The following is a 24,310-nucleotide window of genomic DNA, read 5'->3' on the forward strand; positions in this document are numbered from 1 at the left end:
AAGCCCGCGTGCCTAGAGCCCGTGCTCCGCAACAGGAGAAGCTGCCGCAATGAGAAGTCGGCGCACCATGGCAAAAAGTAGCCCCCACTTGCTGAAACTAGAGAAAGCCTGTGCGCAGCAACGAAGGCCCAATGCAGCCAAAAATAAATAAATAAAATAAATAAATGTATTGTTTAAAAAAACAACAACCAATTAGAAACAGCCAAATGTCCACCTGCAGGGAAATGGGTTAACAGATGATGGTATATCCATACAGTGGAATACTATTCAGCCATACAAAGGGATATATGCTAATACATGCAACAACACGCATGAACCTCAAAAACTTTATCTGGAGCAAAGCCAGACACGAATGCATACATATGGTATGAAATTATATCAAATTCTGAAAAAGAAATCTGACCTGTAGTGACAGAAGGCAGGTCCGCGGTTGCCTAGGGCCTGGGGTCGGGCAGGGTATTGATTGCAAAGGGGCACAATGGAACTTTGGAGTTGATGTGACCGGTCTACCTTGATGGTGGTGGTGGTTCATGGATATGTACACCTGTCAAAACTTATCAAACGTAAACTTAATATGGATACATTTTATTGTATGTAAATTATACCTCAATAAAATTGATTTTTAGCAATCAATTCCTCAGAAAATCCTTCCCTGACCACTCCCCTCTCAAACACCCCTTGGTATACACACCCTTCAGAAGCTGTATTTTCTTCCACTTCATTTCCCCAAGTTTGTTTTGTTTTAAGATTTTTTTGATGTAGACCTTTTTTAAAGTCTTTATTGAATTTGTTACAATAGGGCTTTCCTGGTGGTGCAGTGGTTAAGAATCTGCCTGCCAATGCAGGGGACACGGGTTTGAGCCCTGGTCCAGGAGGATCCCACATGCCGCGGAGCAGCTGAGCCCATGCGCCACAACTGAGCCTGCGCTCTAGAGCCTGTGAGCCACAACTGCTGAGCCCACGTGCCACAACTACTGAAGCCCGCGCTCCTACAGCCTGTGCTCCGCAAGGAGAAGCCACCGCAATGAGAAGCCCACGCACCACAATGAAGAGTAGCCCCCGCTCACCGCAGCTAGAACCGCTAGCCTGCTCGCCACAATGAAGACCCAAAAATAAATAAATAAATAAAGCCAAAAATAAATAAATAAATAAAAATTTAAAAATTTGTTACAATATTTATTCTGTTTCATGTTTTGATTTTTTGGCTGCGAGGCATGTGGGATCTTAGCTCCCCATGCAGGGATCAAACAGGCACCCCCTGAATTGGAAGGCGAAGTCTTAACCACTGGACTGCCAGGAAAGTCCGCCCAAGTTTGTAATTGTGTTTTTATTGGTTTCCTGTTAACTGCCTCCAGACAGGGAGCACCGAGAGGTCCCAGACCCCATCTGTCCGGCTCACCACTGATGGCTAAACACCAGGCCTGCACACAGTAGGTGCTCAACAAACACCCATTAAACAAGGGGATGCAGGGCTGGTGAATGGAGAGGGCCCGAGGGAAGAGCAGCAGCCGGCTGGGCCCCAGCCAAACCTGCTGAGCTAGAGTTCTGTGGACCGGATGACCTCCGGCCTGTCCACGCGGGGCCCTGGCTCCACCCCAGGGAAGTTGAGTCTGTGCAATTCCTCTGAGATGTCCATGAAGCTCTTCCCTCTGGTCTCAGGGAGGAAGAAGCCAGTGTAGACGGCCCCACAGACACAGACACAGAGGAAAGGAACATAGAGGAAGTGGGACAAGCCCTCCTGTGGGTTAAGAGACCCAAGCTCTGGTGTGGCCCATTCAGCCCCCACATGGAAGGCCCCACCACAGGTCCTGATGAGGGACTCGACCCTCTTGGCTCAGATAAGCCCCATCCCCTTCAGTCTCACACCTCCTGGATGGAGCCTCCCCTGGGGTTCTCATGCTGACAAGGACAAAACCTACGGCAGGGCCCCCGGGAGGGAGGGGTGGGCAGGCCTACCACGATGAAGGGGAACCCTAGCCCGACTAGGAAGAGCATGGTCCACATGAGCATCCCGCAGACCATGTAGGCAGCAGGCCGGGCCATCTGGTCAAACAGCTCTGTGGCCAGGATCCCGGTCACTCCGGCTGGAAGGAGGAGTGGGGACAGGAGGCTGCCAGCCAGGGCTCCCTGGCCGGCCTTCCCCCCACCTTGCCCCAGACAAGAAAGTGGGGCCCTTCCAGCGCTCCTCCAGCCATTCCCTCCCAGAAGCCTGTACAGTGGGGGGAGGGCACACCCAAGCATCCTTCACCCAGACATCCGTGCTCCTTCAGCCAGGCGCAAAGACAGGAGCTCTTCCCACTCACCAGGGCCAATGCCAAAGCTGAGGATGAAGGCAAAGACGCAGGACATGGCCAGGTAGGGCATCCAGGGGAGGGAGCTCTGCGGCAGAGGGGCGGGGGTGAGGTGGTGGTGAGGGGAGGTCAGGCGGGGCCCAGCCGCCCGGCCCTCATCCACGCCCTGCTACCTGCAGGCACAGGGCCGACGCCCCGCCCTCATCTACGCCCAGCTACCTGCAGGCACAGGGCCGCTGTGAAGACGCTCCCCCAGCAGGTCATCAGGCCGTACCCCACCATCAGCAGCATCCGTCGGCCCACCCTCTCGATCACCACACACTGCAAAGGAAAGGAGCCCTCACTGATTCACTGGTGTGGGCCACGGTCGCGGTCCCCTCGGTTTGCGGGCCAGCAGTGGGGAGGGGCCTCATGAGGAAGCCCGGCAAACTAGATGCTCGATAAGTGCTTGCTAACTCGCCGTATTTTAACATAGCGACCTGAAGTGGAAGTGGCTTAGCGCTGAGGCCTGCGGTCCCCGGAGGGCCAGCACCCCCAAGGGTCCGCCGCAGGGCTGGGGGATGAGGTGTCATCCCGGAGGCAGACTCACGCTGAGCAGCGTCGCCAGCAGCTCGCAGCCCCCGGTCCCGATGGCGGCGTACTGGACCTTCTCCGGGGGAATCCGCGCCTGGCTGAACACTGCCGACGCGTACGCGTACACCTGCCGCGGGGGAGGGGGGGAGGGGCGAGAGGCCGAGGCGCGCCGGCCCTTCCCCCTCCCCTCTCCCCCCAACCCCGGCCTGGCCCGGACTGCTCACCGTGTCGTTCCCGCACAGCTCCATGGCCCCGCCCAGCACCACCAGGCTCGTCACCTGCCTCCGCAGCGCGCGGTCCCGGAACAGCTCCCACGGGCGCCGCGCGCGCCGGCCCTGGCAGGCGGCGCGCTCCCGCTCCAACTCGGCCAGCTCCTCGGCCAGGTCCGCGGGGCCCCGCAGCCGCTGCAGCGCTGGGGGAGGGGGCAGGGCAGAGGACGCTGAGCTCCCCTCCCCCAGGCCCTCTGTGACCCCCACAGTGAGCTGCCCACGCCCACCTCCTTTCGCCTTCCCAGGGTCCCCTTGGTCTGATGGGGATGATCAGTTCACAGCACCACGGAGCAGAAAGGGCTTTAGAAACTCGGGGTTGTGCGGGGGCATCACACAGGACACAACTGTGGCCGATCTCCACTGCAGTCTCAGTTCATCCCTCCCTGGGCCATGGGATTTGGTAGCTGCTCCCACTAAAGAGGCATGTATACACCCGCCCCTTGGTGCTGGGTTCGGCCCTGCGACTCGCTCCGGCCCGTAGAATTAGGCTGTAGGAGGGCGTGCCGCGTGTTCCAATACAGCCTCAAGAGACCTGCTGGTTTCTATTTGGTCTTCTGTCATCATCATAAAAACTTGCGGTGGGGCTGGCCCACTGGTCCCAGGAAAAAGCAGAGATGGCCCAGCTGGGACCGTCCTAGATCAGTCAATGCCCAGCTGACCTACACCAGTGACAGAGCCTCCAGCCAGACCTAACCTTCATCAGCCAACCCGAGAACTCAGAAGCTTGGGCTAAGTAATCATTTCCTTGGTCTCCCGCGGAGGTGCGACTGTTAGGCAGCAAGAAAAAAAAACGGACTAAAAAAACCCCTGGTATGGGAGTAGGTGACGCCATAACTAGGACCTATGACATGCAGTGTTGGTTCCTAACCAGGCAGAGGACGGTGAGGAGGCTGGAAGAATGAAAGCCCGTGTAACGTTGCAAGAAACAAAACAGGTCTAATGAACTTCTGGACTTGGGCAAAGAGATCTCCAAGCGTCGAAAGCATGAGCTAGCTGCCTTTACCTGAGTATTCTGAGCTGATTGTAAGGAAAATGAGCTCAAAAAGACCTTCAGAGGGAACACAATTTAATCCAATTTAACTTATTTCAGAGCTTGCTAGGTTAGTTAAATAAAAAAGAAAAAGAAATCTGTTTTTCATCTCTAGCTTCTCCATCTAGCAGAGTCCTTAGTTAAATCACAGCCTGAGAGCAAAGACTAGATCCAGAGCAAGGCCAGCGAGCCCTGGGCTGAGGGTAAAGATCAAATCAAGGGTATGGCTTCCTGCAGTGCCTCATGGACCCTCCGGGCTGGAAAAACGGGCATTACAGAGGCTTAAGGGTATTGGTCCTCCGCAGCTCGACATGCCCTAGATTCTAGTAATTAGGTTGCAAGAGAGAAGCATGTCTCGACAAGAATTGTGGGTGTGACTTTCTGGCACATAAATCAAATGCACAGAAAGTTCACATGATTTTTGGGGAAAGTTGTATTGACAGAAGCTCTGCCGGCCTGGATGAAAAGACACCAAGACGGTTTGAAATGTAGACTTCTGTGCCCCGGTTTTCTATAGGTACATTTTCCAGGGCCCTCTTCAGGTGTCAAGGAAGGTGATAGAAAAGGAAGGCGATAATGTCAGGAGGCTCACAGTCTGATCTTAAATCTACCCCGAACAGCTGAAGAGTCTTGACTAAGTCCCTGTCTTCCTTTAGGCATTTCTAATCTGTACCACGAGGGTGCTGAAGAAAATGATCCCTAAGGCCCTTTCTAGTCCTGACAGTCTATGATTCTATATGTCACAGCCTGGACTCCACTGAATAACATAATCGCTGTTTAACACTGAATTGTCTTGTGGAGTCATATTACAGTTAAATGACTCCAAAGTGCTACCGTGACACCCAGATTCTCAGTGGCCTGGGGAGCCCCTCCCTGGGGGCAGAGCCAGGGCTTCATGCAGGAGCACTCTCCATTCCAGGGCAGGGGAGGCTGGCAGCGTTTCCCCAGGGGCACTCAGCATTGCTGTGGATCGGCAACTGCTTTCTGCCTCCTTGCCGCCTCTTTTTTGAAAAACAGTTTTTCACCAGTGTCTGCTGAGTGCGCGCGAGGTGGAAGACTTCTGTTTATCTCTTGGGTCTTTGGCTCAAGAAAAGGCATATATAGATTTGACATGATCTTAAGACCCTGGACTTCAAGCCTGATGCCATGATTGGGTACTTGGTGGGGGTGGGGGGTGTTTCCGGATAGCACTGAGCATGTTCCTGCTCAGGGCAGGGACATGAATAATAACTGTGGCCATGGCAAGCTGGGAAGAATACATTAGTGGGCCCTGGTCTTCGCCCCTTGCCACATGAGTGGAGATGCCATGGATTTTCCTATCTCTGGACTTTGGGTTCAGTGACGTGACTCTCCTTGGCTAATGGGAGGTTAGTGGGCAGGAAGGGACCAAAGGTTTGGAAAGTGCTTGTGCAGTTGGATCTGCCTTCCGGGCTAGTCTGTCAGTACCAAGAGTGCAAGGAGCAGTGTGTGCAGCAGAGCTGAACTGCTCCAGCTCAGACCAGCCTCAACTGGCCAGCCCCAGCTGACCCCGACACCATGAGCCAGCCCAACGTGAAGGATTGTGTGCTTTAAGCCAGAGATTTGGGGATTGTTCCTTTGGCATCATTATCGTGGCCATAGCTAACAGGGAAGACCATCAGCGCAGCTGGCATTGGGCCCTTGAGGTCTTACTCAGTGTTTCTTCATCTTGCATGTCAGGCAGGGGGCAGGTGGCGCTCCTTCTCTGCACCACCCTGGGGGTTCCCAGATGGCAGGTGCTGGGTCTGTTCCATCCCACTGCCTTGGCGCTTAGGACAGCCCCTTGATAAAGAGCTCTGAAGGGATGGATGGATCATGAAATTGAGGCACAAAGAGAGGGATAGCTTTTCCTGAATAAATGCGACCCAGGAAATAAGGACCCACATGCTCTGGCCAGATGTGCCCCATGGTCAAGGGTGGTCTGGGGGCCCGAGGTCAGGGACTCACCTGCCAGACAGGCCTCGGAGTCTCCACAGTCAATGAGGAGGTAGCGTGGGCTCTCGGGGAGCAGGGGCAGGGAGGCCAGCTGGAGCACCCCAGGCACCAGGCAGCTGGCCAGCAGCAGGGGCCAGGCCTGCGGGCCACCCAGGAGCTCCCTGGGGAGACAGAGGAGAGGCTGGGCCAGGTGCCTCCTTGTCAGAGCTCTGTCCCCTACCGGCCCCCCCTGAGGGCAGAGGGTTTGCATTACCCTGTGCCTCTTCCCAACCAGCTCTGGGTCTGGACACCCAGGTAGGGACCCACGATAGGACAGGGTCATAGCCCCACCTCATCCCTGGCAACTCCTCTCCCCAGGGCTCTTCCCAGGGCACAGGGCTCTGCCCTCACCTCCCTTTTCTGGGATAAACAGGACACGCTCCCTTTAAAAGCCCAAACCTGCACCCTCTCCTCTTTGCTCCCTGATCCGGAGAGGCGAGAAGAGGGTGACTCACACCAAGTGTGTCTGACTGACACCACACTGGCCAGATGCACGTGGACAGGGTTTCAACGACTTCATACAAGGAAGCAACGTCTTAATCCACTTGGGTGGGTAGGGGAGAAATTTAGGTGAAGAAGGGCTTTCCCTGGCATCCCTCCAACCTCTCAGTGCACGTGGGGTGGGGGGGCGGCACTTACCTGAGTCCAACCACCTGACCCATCACGACCCCCAGGGCGGCGAAGATGGCTGAGGTCATGGCCACAGCCCCTCGGAGCTCCTTGGGTGCACTCTCCCCCAGGTACATGGGCTGGACGTTCATGCTCACACCTGGACATGAGCACAGCAGCCGTCAGCCACAGGCTGGACTCCGCAATGCTTGGGCCCGCCTCTCCCCGCCACCCCCGCCCGCCCCCACCGCGGCCTTGGCACCACCAGCCCATCATCTACAGGCATTGAGTGCTGCTCCCTCAGCCCAAGCGCTCTGAGGGGTTCCTCTCCACCTGATATAGGGCCAGCAGGACTCCGGTCAACTCCCAGTACTTCTGAGAGAGAAGCCCTATCACCGGGAGGAGTGTGAGGGGCTCAGAGGGAGCAGATGCCCACCAGCGGCCCTGGCTCTCACCTCTCACGTCAACTACCACCGCATGTTCTCCCCCATCTTGCCTTCCCTGGGGACGCACCTCGCACCCAGGCAGCCAGTGGGAAAATGGAACTGGATGGCGCCCCCACTGCCCACCCCAGAGGGTGACAGCCGGCAGAAGCTAGGAGGCCGCAGTACTGGGGCACCATCCACCTGGGAACACGTCAGGGAATGCTGCTCCACCCCCTCCCTGACATGGGATCAGGAAACAGCCCTCAACAAGGTCCTGCCCCTCTCTGAGCACTGGGTGGGGGGAGCTGGGAGGAAGGGGGGTACACTGATTGCCAGAAGTTCTCCCATGGAGGTACACCCACTCTTCCTACAGACAATTAGGGAAGGATTCCTTCTGTGCCAGGTACTCAGGGCACAAAGTTTGACCTGGTCCTTCTTCCCTGAAATGCGGGCTGTTCTGAGTGACTCACTTCTAAGTAGACTGTGGCAAAACTGATGGTGTATGACTTCTGAGATTAGGCCATAAAATGCACTGGGACTGTGTCCTTGCGCACACATGTGGGCTTCCTCTCTCCCATCACTTCCTCTGGAGGAAACCAGCCGCCATGCTGTGAGAACACTCAAGCAGCCCTACAGGGAGACCCATAAGCTGAGGAGCCCGGGCCTCCTGCAAACAGCACGCGAGGGCGCCATCTCAGAAGCAGGTCCTCCAGCCCCAGCCAAACCTCAGGTGACTGCAGCCCTGCCTGACAGCTTGATCACAGCCTCCTGAGAGGCCCCAAGCCAGGACCACCCAGCTAAGACACTGATGGTTCCTAACCCAGAGAAACCATGAGTTAATAAATGTTGCTGGTGTTAAGCCACTAAATTGTGGAGTACTTTGTTTCACAGGAATAGATAACTAACTAATGAAGACATCAGCACCTGGCTGTATAAACAGTAGGAGTCAAGGGGGATTGTTGATGGGCACCCCTAAAAGCCCAGGTGGACATGCTCAAAATTCTGCTCCCTCCCGTGACAAGCCCCAGAGCCTGAGGGGTTCCTAAAAGGCTACTCTGCTTCTGTAGGGAAGATCAGAGAGCCCGTCCTAGATGGCTTTTCATCTTGACTGCCAGGAAGCTCCCAGCTTAGAGGACTTCTGTTGGTTTAAGTTTGGGGATGTTTGCCCTCCCATCCCTTACAACTTTTCCATTTTTCTAGATCCACTTTAAGTACCTAGTTATATGACCCTTTTAAGATAAATCATATCTAATCATTCTGCAAAAAAAAAAAAATAATAATGGTGGGCATGAAAGGAAAACAAATCAATGAATGAAGGGAATAAAGAGGATACAGGAAAGTGTAGGAACAGAGGCAGGAGGGGATCCACACACACTCACACTGTACCTGCGCTGACGCCCACGAGCAGCCGTCCCAGCATGATCATCTCAAAGGAGCCTGCTCTGCGGCTGAAGCCAAACAGGGTCGCTGCAGCCACCACGAAGATGTTATTCACCAGCAGGGACTTCTTCCTTGGGGAAGCCAAACACAGGCGAGAGAGGTGGGTTCAGTCCTGAGGACCACCCCTGGGGACCCTTCTCTGAAGCTGCAGCCAGCCCTGATCAGACCTGTGTGTGCATGAGGGGACTGAGTCAGGAGTGTAAGCTACACGAACAGAAATGACGCTGGCCACTGTAGCTGGGGTCACTTGTGGGATGCCCCCAGGGGCCTACTCCCACTCCCCTCCTCCAATATGCCCCAAATTACTTTCCTTTCTGCCTCCGCCACGGCTTGAAGTGACAGAACTTGTATGGCTTTATCCCTACAGATTGAGCATTGCTCTCCTCAAACTCCTCTGTAAAGCGAAGGGCCTAACATCTGATTTCTCAGACTCAAGGAAACCCTAGGGAGGAAGAACAGGGGCTTCCGGAGTGAGGGAGGGGACAGCTGGGGAGCCAAGTGCATTGCAGAGTCACTGTTCAGAGCCTTCAGGATGGCTGGGTGGTCTCTGCCAGGCTGGTTCAACGGGACAGACGGCAAAACAGGAAGGGGCACTGGGCATGTCAGCAGCGCCACACGATGAGGCGTCAGCTCTGGGCTCCTGACACCGCGCTCAGAGGCGCCGTCATGCAGGTCACCCAAGAGAGGCCACAGGAGGTCATATGGCTCATGTACTGACAAGGAAATGAGCCACAGGAAGCCGCTGGCCTGCTCCAAACCAACAGCACAGGGGTGAAAGATGGGCCAAAGCTCAGATCCCCTGGCCTAGAGAATGGAGAATGACCGTGGATTATAACTTGATCCTGTGGTAACTCCAGTTGTGACTTATAAGCCACATACGGCTTCCTCACTGATATAAATTAATACAGTACTTCCAAGACTTTCCTGGTGGTCCAGTGGTTAAGACTCCACGCTTCCAATGCAGGGGGCACGGGTTCAGTCCCTGGTTGGGGAAGTTCTGCATGCCAATGCCACGCAGTGCAGCCAAAAACAAATAAACAAAAAACACAGTACATCCATTGTAGCTATTCATCCGGCGAATGCATTTTGCTGCATTTCAATACACAGACGACAGCAGAAACACTTTACTTCCACCGGCAGGGAGAGTACTGCACCTTTACCGACCTCCTTAGGGACATGGCAGCTCTCCAGCTCTGGGCCACACCTGCTCCATGTGGAGCTGCCCGCCTCAGGCATCTTGCTGGCCCGCTGCTTTGATGACTTTATGCTGAAAGGACCTGGGGAAGAGGAAGCGGCAAGTGCACCCGACGTCATGGTAACGTACAAGCATGACAGAGTGGGAGCCGCCACACCAGTGGAGCTCCTGACGTCCGAGGGCACATTTCCTCCAAAGTGCGGGATGGCTTGCTGCCCTTCCTCTAAGAAGGGTGGACAAATCTCAGATGGCTTCTTTCTACTTTGGAGGCAGCCTGTCCCACAGTGAGTGTCGTGATCTGACACCTACACTGGATATTTGCAAACCTGGAAGCTGTGAGTGGAGTATGCCCTAGTGGGTCCAAACCAGCTGCCAGAGGCTCCGCCCCTCGACCCTCTAGACCTGGGAGATTGTGGTGCTCAAAGTGCCCCCAAGGAGAATCACAGTGCAAGACCTAGGATTCTGGAGTAAAGCCACTACTTCAGTGAATTACTACCCCCTTAATCAGAAATAACTCCTGGCTGGTCACTAGGCCCTAGTAGAGAATAAACACCAGAATGGGGTGTTTGGCTATTGTTTTAGCCAGCTGAGTCCTGGTTTTCTGTTACTTGCCGTTGATACTTCTGCTAAATACACAAACATGTTATCTGTGCAATTTTGCTTCCAACAAAGGAGGTTACATCAGTGGAAGCGGAAGGATGGGTGCCCACGGAACTCAGTATCGCGTTAGGAACCCCGTCATTCAGAAGTAGATGACCTCAGAGGGTAAGAGCCTGCCGAAGGACCCACACCATCAGGACTGCCCTGCTCACTCAAGCATGAAGATTGGGGTCACGCCGATGGGCAAACAGCCTCAGGCCGGTGGAAGTGCTGACCCAAGACAGGAGCAGAAAACCTGAGGATGGACGTTCCCGAGGCAGGTTTTGGAGTGACCAGCTCCAAAACCCAGGAGCAGACCCTCTACCTATGTTTCCAGGTTCTGGATCATACGCTTTAAACTAAATTCATCCACTAGTTTCCTTTTCTTTGACTAGTTTCCCCTACACTTTCTTCTTTCTTCTTCCCATGAGGTGTCTTGAGGACAGTTAAGTTTACCATTAAGTGTGTAGTGTGCAGAATATCAACACGTTAACGGCAGGGCTGGCAGATTGGTCGTCACGTGGAAACTCTGCACTCAGGGAGGACACCTCCGTTGTGTCGTCCCTGGTGGCTGTGACGAGGCAGTGCCCTGGGTGGTCTCAGGAAGGACTGAACCAACTAACGTGAGGAGGGGCACATGGGGAGCTGAATATATGGGTGAAAGGTGCCGACACGTGCTGGGTGGCCAGCCAAGGGGGGGACCATGAGAGCCGCTTGTTTTCCCGCCCGGCCTTGCTTCTCTCCTGCTGTCTCACGGGTGTAGGCGTGTGACCCAAGGTGGGCCAGGAACAACCCATCTCCCTTGATTCTGAGAGTGAGTGAAGATGCTGGAGGTGGAACAAGGCTGGAGCTGATGCGCTGAAGGCATCTCCCAGGAGGAAAGCCCAGGCTAGGGTGGTCTTGCATCCTGCCCTCCCCAGGCCTGGCTTTTGACCACTTCCTTTTGTCCTATGAGCTGCCCCAGTATCCTTTGCGTTATCACAGTTTTCCATTCAGTCTGTCAGAGTCTGTCTCTCTTGTTTGCGACCCAAGATCTGCATCAGTTGGATACAAAGGGGGGCACTGGGGAGAAAACACCTGTTCACAGTCAGACAACATGTGTTGTATTGGCAGCCATGGGTCCTCCCTCCCTCCCGGCATGGGACTCTTCCCTCTGCCACATCTGCTGGGAAACGTGAGTCACCCGGTGAAACTGCAGGCAGAGCGGGAGGCTGGTGAGGAGTTGACTCAGGCCTGGGCCTGCCGGGCATCCTGCCCACACCCGGGGTGCCCCTCATTGAAGGGCATTTGGGGGTCCACGGGAAGCACTTACCTCCCCAGTGTGATGGCCAAGGGGCCAGCAAGCAGTGCTCCCAGAAGGCCCCCCACGGGGTACAGAGACACGATGAGGGACCACACAAGCAGGACCAGATGGTCGGGCAGCGGCCGGTCAGTTCGCATCCGCCACGTCTCATTGGTGAATTCTTGAATGTACTGTGGACAGAGATGCCACTCAGCCCCCCTGGGGGCGGGGGCTCCCTCCCCACAACAGGCCTTCTCCCCACAGGCCCTGCCTCTGCAGAGCAGGCAAGTCTCCCCAGCAATCCTAGTCCCTTCGGGGCAGGACCGAACTCACCCAACTGCAGGGCACTGTGCCGTCTCTTTCAAACACAGTGTCTCCTGGAGCTCAGAGCTGGCCAGTCTCTATGTGCCCCTCTGAGTCCACTATCAGCACCCCTCCCCCACTTTTGGCCTGGGAAGCCACCTGCATGGGCCACATCAGCAGGCTCCCTTGATGACCAGCTTTCTGATGGACTTGGCCATCAGTGAGCATCAGCAGAGCAACAGAGGAGGCAGGAGGGGTGTTTGTCCCCAGGGCTCCGTCACTGGGGGCACCTCAGGATCGCTGCAACGCCTGACCAAAAGACCCAGATACCCTCCTCTTGGTCAGAGATGAATGTCAGCGTCTGGCTGGTCTTAGTCCTCCCAACAGGACGTGAGGGAGGACGTGAGGATGACCAGGGGGTGTAGGTGAGCAGGCCAGCTCAGGGTAATGGCTGTTAGCCTGGTGCCTGCCAGGTCCCTCTGGGGGAAGGACCTGTCTGGGGGAGCTGGGACCAGGGCCAGCCTCCCCTGACCTTGGCTTGAAATCCTCAAGGGTGACCATTCAAGGGGGTAGGGGAAGCCTCAGAAGCCAAGGAAGTCTCATTTGCAGGACCCAGTGAGGCCCATGGGAAGCAAGGCCTGAGAGCGTCCTGCTGTGGGCAGATCCCTCTCCAGCGTGCAGGTTTGCACTGAAGTGGACACTCGCATGCTTTTTGAATAAACAAATAAAAAAGCGAATGGAGCTCAGACCCCCCTTTCTAAACCCTTCATTTCATCCTCTTTTAAGGGACTGGGCAGCTATAGTTGTTTCTGCCCAGAATGTACTCCCGTCCCCAACTTCTAAGCACCAACACGCTTTGAGGGAAATTCTTTCCCCTTGACAATTACACCCCCCTACACAGTTGGTCACCTGACCCAGGCCTGGCCAATCAAAGTGCTCCACCCTCCTGACCACATGATTGGTCTAGTGGGCATATGATCCAAACCAGCCAATCAGAGGGCATGTGATCCAAAACAGCCAATCAAACTCTTCCCCAGCCTTTCTGCTGGAACTAACAGGGAGGACTTCTGTTTAGGGGTTCCCAGTCCAGGACAGGAAGTGAGTCTGGTGACAGCTGCTCTCTTGCACTGGGTGGAGGATGATGCCCTGCAGGGATAGGAGAGCCCCAGTTCCATCCTGGGACCTGTTTCCTGCAGCCCCACCTCCTTCACAGCTATGTGACAGGACACTTGCCCTTCTCACTTAGGTGGGATAGAGGTGGCTTCTATCAATGGGGCCGAGAGATTCATCCTTTCCACAGGCATTTACTGAACATCGGCACAGACCAGGACAGAGTCAGGTGCTGGGGACTCAAAGATGACTTGGACACTGAGAGGAGACCAGCAGGAGGCTGAGACCAAGGGCTGGGGAGGGAGGGTGACTCCAGCTGTGGGGGCTGCTAAAGGACGTCTTCAGGGAGGTGATGGCATTTGGGTGGCTCTTGAAGGGCTTCTTGTAGGTGGGGCAGAGAGGGCTTCCCATCAGAAGGAGTCTTCAAGGAAGGGCTGGGTGCATTTGGGGAACTGCGTTTAACCTGCTTTGATAGCGGAGTTGGGGGAACGAAGGTGGAAGACAGGTGGACAGGTTCTAATCCCAGGAGGCCTTGGACTTCAGATGGATGAGTCTGTCCTTATTCCTGTAGGCACTGGGGAGCCACAGAATGTTTCTGGGTAGGGGAGTGGTTTGATCAAATTTGCGAGGATCTAGAAGGGGGAGGTCAAAGGCAGGGAGGCCAGTGATACAGGCAGGAGAGACGGGGTCTGAACTGGGATTGTGGAAGAGACCCGAGGAGAAATGGCTGGAAGCCAGAGGCAGTTAGGAAGGACTTGGTGTCCAAGAGGGAGGGAAGAGTCAGGGCGGACCCCAGTCACTGGGTGGATGGTGGAGTCATCTACTGATATCAGGGACTCAGGAGAACTTGCCAGTTTCAGGGGAGGATGCAGAGCTGGGTTTGAAATCGCAGGGCCTGTGGAGCATCGCAGTGGAGGTGGACGTGTGGGAGAAAGCGCCACCAAGTGGCTGCTGGCCTGAAGATCCGCTGCAGGCAGCGGCTGGCCCTGGCCCAGCACCCACTGGGATGGTGACGGTGCGCATGGAGGGTACATACCGAAGTCGGGGCATTGATGATGGAGAGGTTGTAGCCAAATTGAAAAGTCCCACCAATGCCAGCCACACAGATGGTCAGCAGCAGGACCCTGCCCTGGAACTGAGGAGAGAGGAGAGGACACAGAGTGCCTGACTACAGCCTCCACCAATCCCAGCACTGCAATCTATCTGAACCAGGCAATGATGGCTCCACTTTGCAGATGAAGACGCTGAGGCAGAGACGAGTTGCCTAGTTAATATGGCTGGCAGGTAGCAGAGGCACCCCTAGCCTTCTGCTCTGAGTCCAGGATCTCACTGCCCCTTCACCCCTGACAGCATTTTCCTGAGATGGACAGCCATTCCCGGCCCTCCTTGCCGGGCTGCCCCTGGGCATGCCTGCTGTGGCTCAGGGGACAATGCCTTGAGCTGGGGCCCCACAGGCGTGAAGCTCTGCCTCTGGCAGGACAGGAGTCCCCGAGCTACATTGACGCGCCCCAGTGAAACTCTCTCAATAGAGTGGCTGGGCCTCCCTCTCTTCCCTCCCAGCCTGTTCTGCCAGGAGGCTAAGAGGAGGGGCCACACAGACCTACATGTGTGGGGGCCTGGGGGGGGGGCACATGGAGCAGCAAAGAGCAGCCTGGGTCGCAGTGCCAGCTCTGCCCTTCCTCCCTCATCTTCCCTAAGGGGCTTCCTCGCTGGCCCTGGTGACGATAATGGCTACCTTCAGGCTGGGGGACAGCCAATGCGCATGTGCACTACACACACCTGGTACAACAAAGGGCAGCTTTTCATCCTCATGCAGCACCCTTAGAGATGGAGGGAGAACTCCCCAAGGCACCCAGCTCAGCGCCCTGATGCCCCATCATTAGATTGGTATCTTCTTCGGGGGATTCAGTCTTGTTTATAATTTTTCTCTTACAATTTTTAATTACAAAATAACCTGCTCGTTAAATTTTTTGAAAATCCAGTGTACGCTAACAGTTCTCCACTCTCCCAAAGAGCAGTGAACTGCTTCCCTCAGATATTTTCTGAGACATTCACAAAGTGGTTAACTATACAAAAATCAAATTGTTGATCTTTTCCTAGTAACTCTATACTACCTTTCTTGCTCGGGCAAATTGTCCTTCAAATATAAAGCACTGTGTCATATTTATTACTTTTTTAATTCTTAAATACAAGTTTCAAGTCAGAAGGATGTTTGGCTAAGGGCTTCCTGAAGAATCTCCGGAACCTGAAGACTACTTACTCATTCATCCGTCAAATACCAAGTGCCTGTCCCAGCCAGGAACTGAGCTGGGAGGCACACACAGTGCGGCGGGGTGTGGGGTGGGGAACGACAGACCTGCTTTCACCGTCTTGTGAGAACATGGCCTGGGGGTGGGGAGGTAGAGGCTCTGAGGGCAGGTTCCTGCCAGAGATCTTGCCACAGGTCTGCAGGCAGGTCTATGACAGGCACCCTGGCTGCCCGCAAGTTCCTACAAGGTCTAAGTAACTTCCTCCCAAGCCTGAAGCCATAGGGGGAAGCCAGGTGAGAACCCAGGAGTCCCGTCTCAGTCTCACTGGAGTCACTGGAAGCACCCTGCTGGGCTGCCCGGAGGTGAGAGTTCCACTAAGAGAGCAGATCTGCAGGAAGCAGCAAGTCACGCACTGCCTGATGAGAACTGAGCCCACGTGACAGGGGTGCCGGCAGGTCTCCAAGACTTCATTCCATGAGATCGTGCATGGAGATTGCCTAGTCCTCTGACTGGTCATGGAAAGCATTCAGACATTAGCTATGGTGGTGATTATTAAGTCAGTGAATAAAAATTTCTTGCCTCCCTACTGTGGGCAATAAATCTACTGTTCTAGGTGCTGGGGATATAGTAGCGAACAAAAGAGACGAAATCCGTGACTATTCCAGCGGGGGAAGACAGGCAGTAACAAATAAACAAGGAAAATACATAGTAAGTCAGCTGTGCGATGTAGACAGAAAGCAGGCGAAGGGGAGAGGGGCGTGTCTGGGAAAGGTGGTCAGGGAATACGCCATGAGAAGGGGGCCTCCGCACAAAGACTTGAAGGAGGTGAGGGGAAGCGCCGTGCAGATCAGCGCCGGTTGGCGGGGTAAACCCTGAGGCGGGGTGGTGAGCGTTATAGGCTTGCTCTTCCCGCTGCCCCGCCCCCTCGGTGCAGCAGGACGGGAGGACGGAGTTTAGAACCAGCGTGGAGGAGATGAAGGTTGGGGAGAGAAGTGAAGGTGGGAAACAGGCCCAGGACGGGATGAGGCGGCCAGGACTGCAGTGCCCAGGGGCTGCTGCTGCTGGGGGCGTGTCCGGCCCATACGAGGACCAGAGGGATGCTAGCTTGGGACGCGGCCGGTGCGCAGGTCCCGTGCGCAGTGCGCACACTGCGCCCCAGCCCAACACTGCGCGTGAACACCTGCTCTTGTTCGTCTGGGCCGAGCACCTAGCTCCACTGTGCACACTCAGATACTTCTGTACACTGGACGCGTTCGTTGAGCCTTCCCAAGTGCACGCCAGTCCGCAATCCCTCATCCGATAAGCCTGGGCCGGCAGGTCTCGGAATTCAGACGTTTGCGAAAAGCGGATCGGCGTGGAAGAGGGAGGCGCATGCGTAGTGGGCACTTGCGAAGACTCGCTCAAAGCTTACCTTAGCCAGAGCGCGCGGCCAAGACACGTGCGCAGGCGCACAGGGCGTTAAGGGTGTGGGGGGCTGGGGTCCCGCGAGCGGGTCACCTGAGTCCGAGGCTGTAACGGCGGCTCGTGTTCATCCTCCATCCCTCCCTTTCTGCAGCTCTGAAGGTGAAAAGCCACTGACTCCTTACTCGGCCGAGCCTGTGGCCCATCTCCGCAGACCGGAAGGGGGCTCAGGTCCGAAGTCACCACGGCCAGCCCCTGCATCTGCCTTCGCCTGTCGTGGCCGGCGGCTCTGATCAGCGCGCTCCAGACTCGCACGAAATCCCGGCCCTGGCCCCTAGTCCCCTCGTCTCCTCCCCCGCTGCCGCCTCCGGAGTGACTCTCAGCCCGTCACTGCTGCGCTCCCCTTTGGACCTCCGCCGCCGTCCCTTCCGGCCCCTCTGCCCGGCCTCCTCTCACCCCAATCAGGCGCCCCTGCCCGCCTGCGGGAGGCCCCTGTCCCCAGGCACTATAAGGGCCGAGCCCTTGATTCCGCACAGGCATCCCCACTCTCCTCCAGTACAGGTGTCCCCGCCCTTTCCCCCCAGGGGAGGGACAGGATTAGGAGGGCCAAAAGGCAGACCCACAAGTCTGGAGAGCTCTCATCCGTCCGTCCTGGCAGAGCCAGTGACTTGGAAGGCGGGTGGGAGACCCAGTCTCGGGTTGCAGCCCGGGGATCCATTCCGTGAGAGGCCAGCCCGGCCTATGCGACAAGATTAGTCCGGCCCAGTGGACCTTGTGAGATGAGGAACCACCGGGTCCACTGGGCAGGATTAATCTTTTATTTCTCAGGGCGTCTCAGGTCCTTCATGAATCCAGGAGTTGGATTAAGGCCAAATCGAAACCAGTTGCCAAAGATGCTATTTTTGGTCATAGAAACATAGACCTGAAAGTGACCCTAGGAAGTCATCTGAGCAAAGACTGTGATAGGACATACACCAGAAGGGATACTGTTTTATTTTTGCTGCCCTGAACTTGTAAAAGTTTCTAAAAAACATCATGCATTTTTTAAGGAAAAATATCAATACAATAAATAAAATATTAGCAGTTGCTAAGTGCATGCCTTTCTGCATCTCTGCATCAATTGAGATGATCCACTGCTGTGATAATACCCTCTTCGCTCCCTCCCCGCCGCCCCCCCCTCCATGGACACCTCGCTGGAGTCAGCCCCCCAATGCGTGGGCTCCCCAGCCACTAATTATTATCCTTAAGCAAGGGAGCTTGAGGTTTCTCTTTGGCAAACATTAATCAGGAGTTTAACCTTGAGTGTGTGACAGTCAAGGTTGTGAGTGTTTGTGGCTGCCCAGTGCTGATGGCTAATCCTCTCAACGTCCCTGAGGCTCCACAAGGTGGAGTCTGTGTCCGCAGCACCCCTGCAGCCCTGCTGGAAGTCGGGGCTGGGCTTTCAGATCTCCAAGTCCAGCGCAGACCCTACGGGATGGGGCTGTCAAACCACGCCTGAGTCAGGGGAGCATGGAAAGACAACCCCCACGCGTGCCGACTCCTCCTCCGGGGAGCTTCCCGCGTGGATTCCCACCCAGTCTCGGATTCCCACCCAGTCTTGGTTTCCCCGGTGAGAAGGCAGAGGTGGGGGTGTTACCAAATCTTGGCTCCCTGTCCACTGATGCCGAATAGAAATAAGGAGACAGAGTTTGGAGGAAATAGAACAGAGTAGCTTTATTCCTTTTGCCAGGCAAGAGGGGAAGACAGTAGGCTAGTGCCTCAAGAACTGTGTCCCCCTCCTCGGGGAATCGGAGAAGATTTTATATGTGGGGCTCGCAGTCCCGGGTATATGATAAGGATCAAAAGTAGTGAAGGTCTTGCATTTCTTTTCTTCTGCAAATTCATGGCCAAAGCTGGCATCAGGTGGCTCAGCAACCAGGTCTGGCGTCCCTGAAGTTATCGGCTGGTGACCTTCTTTCTGAAATGAAGAGTGCTACAAGGGAGTGTAGGGGGAGAAGAAAGGCCAGGTGCAAAGGGTAATTTGTACGGAGTCAGAGAGTAATCAGCTTTGTGAAGGACAAGTCCAGTTACAAGTGTTTGTTAGTAGTAATAGCTAAAGAATAACCAAGATTACTTAACTCTTTCAGGCCTGTTTATATTGTTTCCCCAGCCTGTTCATTGTTTCCTTATTTTCCTTGTTTATCAGAAAATTCTCATGTCTATTTTTCCTGCAACAGGGTCAAGGGAGGAGGGGTGGCCTGCTTTCAGTCACCAGTGCTCAGGAGCTCCGGGAGGGAGGCCAACGTGGGTGGTGACGCCCCTCCCCCGCCATGGGAGCCACGACCCACGCTCCCTCCTACACTCCGGAGCCTGTCACTCTGCAGATGGGGAAACTGAGGCCCAGAGCTGGCGGCGAGGGGGGAGTAGGGGGATCCACCCCGGCACTCCGCGGGAGGCAGGGAACACAGCGGCTCGCACCGAAGGTAATCGATACCGCAAAGCTGGCTGGAGGGCTCCACCGGGTCTGCGCTCCACCGAGCCCCCGGCTGCTCCTACCCCCGCAGAAGCGGCGAGGCCGCCTCGTCGACCCGAGCCCGCTCCAGAAGGTGCCTCCACTGTTACCCGGGCCCGGGGACTCCGCTGACCCCCGGATTAGGCCTCCCGGATTAGGCCTCCAGACCCCATTTAGCCCTCCCAGGCCGCCCCCGCCAGTTGCCGGGATCCGTCCCCGCTGCCGAGACCGGCTCCGGCCGCGAGGGGGCGACAAAGCCCGCGCTTCGGGAGTTGGCGCGGCGGGTCGTCAGACTTCTCGGGGCTCCGCGGTGGCAGGGAAACCAAGAGGCCTGAGCCAGGGCCCCGCCAGGTGCGGGGAACTCCGGGGCGAGCTGCCCCCACGGTCCCTGGGCGCCGAGTCCTGGCCGATCCCGGGCGTCCCCTGTTCCACGAGCCCCAGGTGATTTCGTTTCCTTAGTCCTGCGCACCCAGACCGCGCCCCGCCGGGGGCCGGGTGGGGGGGGTAGGGCCTTGGTCGGGAGTTTGGCGGTCTGACACCCAGCCCACCCTGCCTCTGCCTCGCTGTGTGCCTCCCCTCTCTGCTCCATGAAGGGTGGGACAGGAGTCTGGATCGTGGCCTAACCCCTGGAGCCTGGGCTCAGGCTGGCCCCGATGGTCCCTGGTCTCTCCTTCAGCCCATCAGCTGGGCATCCATCACCGGGTGGGTGGTGGGTGGACTGACCTGCTTTGACCCGACTGCCTCCCCTCTGACCTCAGCGTCCTCATCTGTCAGCTGTGCTTTCCAGGAAGGGCTGGGGAGTGGTTCAAGGCCTTCCCTGTTCCTCCCACTTGGACTGGCAACTCTACTCTACACCAGGAGCCTCCCAAGGAGGCACTGGCTGGAGTTCAGAGGCCAGCTGACCTTGGGCACCAGGCTGTCAGGGTGGGCAGTGAGCCATCACCAAGCACAGCAGGCCGGCCACAGGCCTGGCTGCAGCTGATACCAATGGGGTACCTGCAGTCCCAACATGTACTTCCTCTCTCCAGGCTCCATTTGCTCACCTGTAAAATGGGGACATCATGACGACTGACCTGCCCCCTGCACAGGCACTGCACCCTCAGGCCCCAGGTGTGTCTGTTGACTGCCCGCACTGAGCATCCTAAGGGCAGGTACTGTGCCCTCTCTTGATCTCCAGACAGACCCTGCCTGTGGGTAGGTGAACATGAGGGGCTGCAGCCTGACTGAGTGTGGAGGGCAAGGCCTAGGGGCAGCCCCTGCAGGCTCTACCCCAAATCCAGCTTCTCCCTCCTCCTCAGAGCTGGCATCCACTCCAGTTCTGGGTCACATTTCCAACTTAACGATTCAAAACTAAGAAAGAAAGAAGAAACCCCAAGCAACAACCAGCCGAGCAGCCCCTCCTGGCCACCCTTTGATATCTGAGGACTGAACAGTAGAGCTGATTGCGGATAGGAGGTTTAAAGCCATCTTAATTAGAAGCAAAGAATGTCCTCGGGGTTGGCTGTTCTAAAAATACAGCTGTGCCCACATCTGGAGGGGAAGGGTGGGAGGCGGGGGTGGGGATGGCGGTTAGACAGAGTCTGAAGTGCTGACGCCTGCATTCCCTGGTGGGGGAGGCCCCCTCCCAGCAGGGCCCATGGTGGGGGAAGAGGGGAGGACACCAAAGTGGTGGCCAGTCCCCTGTGGCTGGGCCACCTGGTGCAGGTTTGGGATGGAGCTGAACAGGCAGCCCACCCCTTCCTGGGCCCACCCTCACCCCTTCCCCATGCCCTCCCCACACCCCAGCCTCAGTTTCCCCAGGGGCCTGGTTAACGCCCGCTGCTTCTTTCACCAGCCCCCGCCTGACACAGGCACAGCTTCTGACCGGGGAGGGGATTTTTCCTGGGTTTGATATTGAGTGCTACTTGTTACCTTTTGTGAACTTGTTGCTTGTTTTGTTCGTGTCCTCATTCTAAACAAATGAGGTACTTTTGTACCTAATCTTGGACTTGTAATTTTGCATTTGTTTTCTTAAAGAGGCCCTAATACCTCACACAGGTGAAGGGCATGCGAGGCTGGGAGAACATCTTGAGTGAAATGTGGAGGCGGGGCTTGTGGTGGTATCTGGGGCGGGGGGTGGGGTGGAGGGGTACAAGGACGCAGGGTTCCTGTCCCAGGGTCTGAGCGAGCACCTGGCCTGGGGCTCAACCTCCCCGGTATGTGAGCAGGGCCTGGGCTGCTTGGCAGGGGTGTCGGGGGTATAAGCCAGGTGGGAGATGGGGGAGCCCAGGGCCTTTCTGAGCTTCTCCATCCACCTGCTCTGAGCACTCAGTCACTTTCTGGGCAGGGCTCCCAGAGTGGTGGCCCCTGTCCTTCCAGGTCCTTGCCAGACCACAGATGGGAACTGCCTGATGATCTGGCAGGCAGGCTATGGGTAGGAAGACCGTGGGACAGTGTGGCCTCAGGTTCCACACGGACCGGATCCCACGTGCATCCCCGGGTGTGCAGGTGGGCAGCAGACCCGTGTGGGACCACACAGTCTTTTCACTGTATCTCCATGAACTCGCATCCCCGGCCCTGCCATTTGGCTGATTCAGCCAAGCAGATAATTTTCTTCCAAAACACAACCCCACAGCCACACTGAGCTCGAAAATAGCTGAGGTGGAGGGGGCGGGGGGGGGCACCGCCAGCTGCTCTGGGGCTCTGGCTGGAGGCGGCTTTGATGGTCAGGTAGTGGCCACAGCAGTGAGTGGAATGAGGGGCAACTGATGAGGGTCATGACAGCCGGGCATTGAAGGTCAGGCTGGTCTGGCAGCTGGGGCTGGGGAGGGACCATCTCATCCAGCCACTGAGGGTCAGAGATAGAGAAACCGGGGTCCAGGCGGGGAGTCCCACACCCCAGCTACTCAGCAGGGGAGCATCCAAGGAGCAGAGTCGCCTGTCAGAGACATGGCAGGAGCCCAGAGGTGGCAGAGAGGTTTTTGTCTCTGAACCACAGCTGGAGAAGGGTGAAGGAAAGGAGCTGGGAGGGCAGGGCTGGGGAGGCCAGGGAGGGCTTCCCTGAGCGGTCCTGTCCCCCCGGGACCCCTAACTCGGCCTGTCCCAAACCAACAGGGGCTCTCCCTCCCAAACCTGGCCCTCCCCTACATCTCAGCCCCCTCGCCAAGCACTCACTAAGGTCTATGCCTTCCGCCTCCTTGACCCTGTCACCCTCGCTGTCACGTGCCCACCACTGCAGGCCGCAGCCATCTTCCCCTCTGACCCCTGCTTTCTCCAAAGAGCCGCCATCTGATCCTAACCTCACCTGGGGCTCTTCACTGCCCTTGGGACAGAGACCATCACCTACAGGGCCTGTCAGCCAGTCTCTCATCATATGCAGCTCCTTCCCTGCCTCTGTCCCTCCATGCCATCTCAAGACATTTGCACAAGCTGCTCTCCTGTCGGGCCTGGCTAATGCTTACTCTTCCTCTATCCTGACTGCCTCCTCCCTCCCCAGCCCACCCAGAGACCCTCAAATTCCTGGAAAGTCGATTCTGCTACCAGGCTCAGAAGGCCAGGCCCAAGTCGCCCCCTCTGCCGGGCAGGCCTGACATAGCCCACCTGGACGGTTTGTTGTTCTTATGCTCCGGTCACGAGCAGCTGCTGCCGAGTGAGTTCCGGACTCAGTGCTAAAAATATCCCATGACCCAGACAGGAAGGGCCACCGGGGACACAGCTGCTCCTGGGGGCACTGGCTGGAGCTGCGGTGAGACCCACCCACAGCAGTTGGGGGCGTAGTCCATATGCTGGGAGGGGGTGGGCACTGAGCTCGCAGCCCCTGAGGAAAGGCCCCGCGAGGGGTGCCACATGTTATCCACAGGAAGACACAGTGCCTCCAGCACTCACCTTGTTTCTGCTTCTTGCCAGCTGTTACCATGGGCACGTGCTGCTTTCGGAATAAAATACATCTAAAATTTGAGTGTGTGGGGCCCTAACAGAAGGTAGGTGAGCTCTGGTCCCTTCAGGGAGGGCTTCCTGGAGTAGGGGGCATTTCTATCACCCTCTCTCCCTCTCCTTTTAACAGAACATCTAGGCTGGTAGGGAGGGAAATGAGTGACTGAATAAGTCAGATCTGGGCTGTCCCAGGAGAGGGATGCTGAATAAGAGGTGGGGAAAGGACTGGAGGGTTCCCTGTGGGGCCGGGGAGTGGGAGTCAGGGTTGGCTCCAGGGTTTGGGGTTGTCATTGGGGTCTCATGAGGGTCTCTCCTGGTGTACGAGCCCTGTGAGGAAGAAGGCCAGCTTGATGGGCACGCAGCAGGTGCTGTCCTGCCTGTAGGCACTGGAGAGCCTGGACAGAGAAATCAGGGGTCTTCGGGTGTCCCCGGACCTGGGCACCTGTCCCCAGACCTGGGCTCCTTGCTCGGTAGCAGGCAGGGTCCTGAGGCCAGCGAGGTGGCTTGGAGAGCAGGCCCATCTTCACCTCGCCACAGGCCCGCCTCCTGCCATAGTCCTCAGCCCAGGAAAGAGGAGGCGGCCCCTCGGGCAGGCCTGCTGCCCTGCTGCTCAGGACAGACAGATGGCTACACAGCCATTAGCATCCAGCACCCCGCCTGCCTGGCTCACCCAGGCCTTCTCTCTGTAATTAACTGTCTGGAGGTGCCAGGGGTCGGAGCAGCGGGCCCGGTGCCTCTCGAGTGGCCTGTCCTGCGCCTGACACTGGATGTGAAAGCCTGGACTGGTGGTGACAGTCTGCCCCAGGCCCTGCTCTGCCTCCTAGGGGCCTCAATCCCCACCTGAGCGTACCCTGGGCCTGAGAAGGGAAGATGTGCAGTAGAACCCCGCAGCTGCTCCCAGCATGTCCCGCCCCCACCCTGGGCTCTGTCTCCCAGGAATGTGCTTCTCCAGCCCCAAACCCGGCTCCTGCCTTATCAGCCCCATCGAAGGGGAGAGACAGACACCCCTATCACATGACGGCCCCTCCGTTAGTCCCAGCCTGACCCTGAGCGGAGGGCCAGCCAGTGCCTGCTTGCTGAGGGCCCGGAGGCAGGAATG

General features: G+C 56.7%; 1 protein-coding gene across 2 annotated transcripts; it reads right to left on the minus strand.

Annotated features, from left to right (window-relative positions):
* Positions 1–1,537: 1,537 nt before the first annotated feature.
* SLC2A11 (solute carrier family 2 member 11) lies at positions 1,538–16,946 on the minus strand (the record flags this gene model as incomplete). 2 transcript variants are annotated; one of them, XM_082667213.1, is made up of 12 exons in its annotated part: positions 1,538–1,738; positions 1,957–2,084; positions 2,304–2,379; positions 2,511–2,612; positions 2,881–2,991; positions 3,089–3,276; positions 6,129–6,277; positions 6,795–6,924; positions 8,576–8,700; positions 11,776–11,936; positions 14,195–14,287; positions 16,905–16,946. In XM_082667213.1, the coding sequence occupies 12 exons, from the start codon at positions 16,944–16,946 to the stop codon at positions 1,538–1,540; spliced, it is 1,506 nt and encodes a 501-aa protein (XP_082523339.1). The 2 variants fall into 2 exon arrangements, with proteins under 2 accessions (XP_082523339.1, XP_082523338.1); XM_082667212.1 differs by having other exon boundaries at positions 14,195–14,293.
* Between the last annotated feature and the right edge of the window lie 7,364 nt (positions 16,947–24,310).

This window comes from Grampus griseus (assembly GCF_964374135.1).
Source record: "Grampus griseus genome assembly, chromosome: 12".
Classification (NCBI taxonomy): domain Eukaryota; kingdom Metazoa; phylum Chordata; class Mammalia; order Artiodactyla; family Delphinidae; genus Grampus; species Grampus griseus.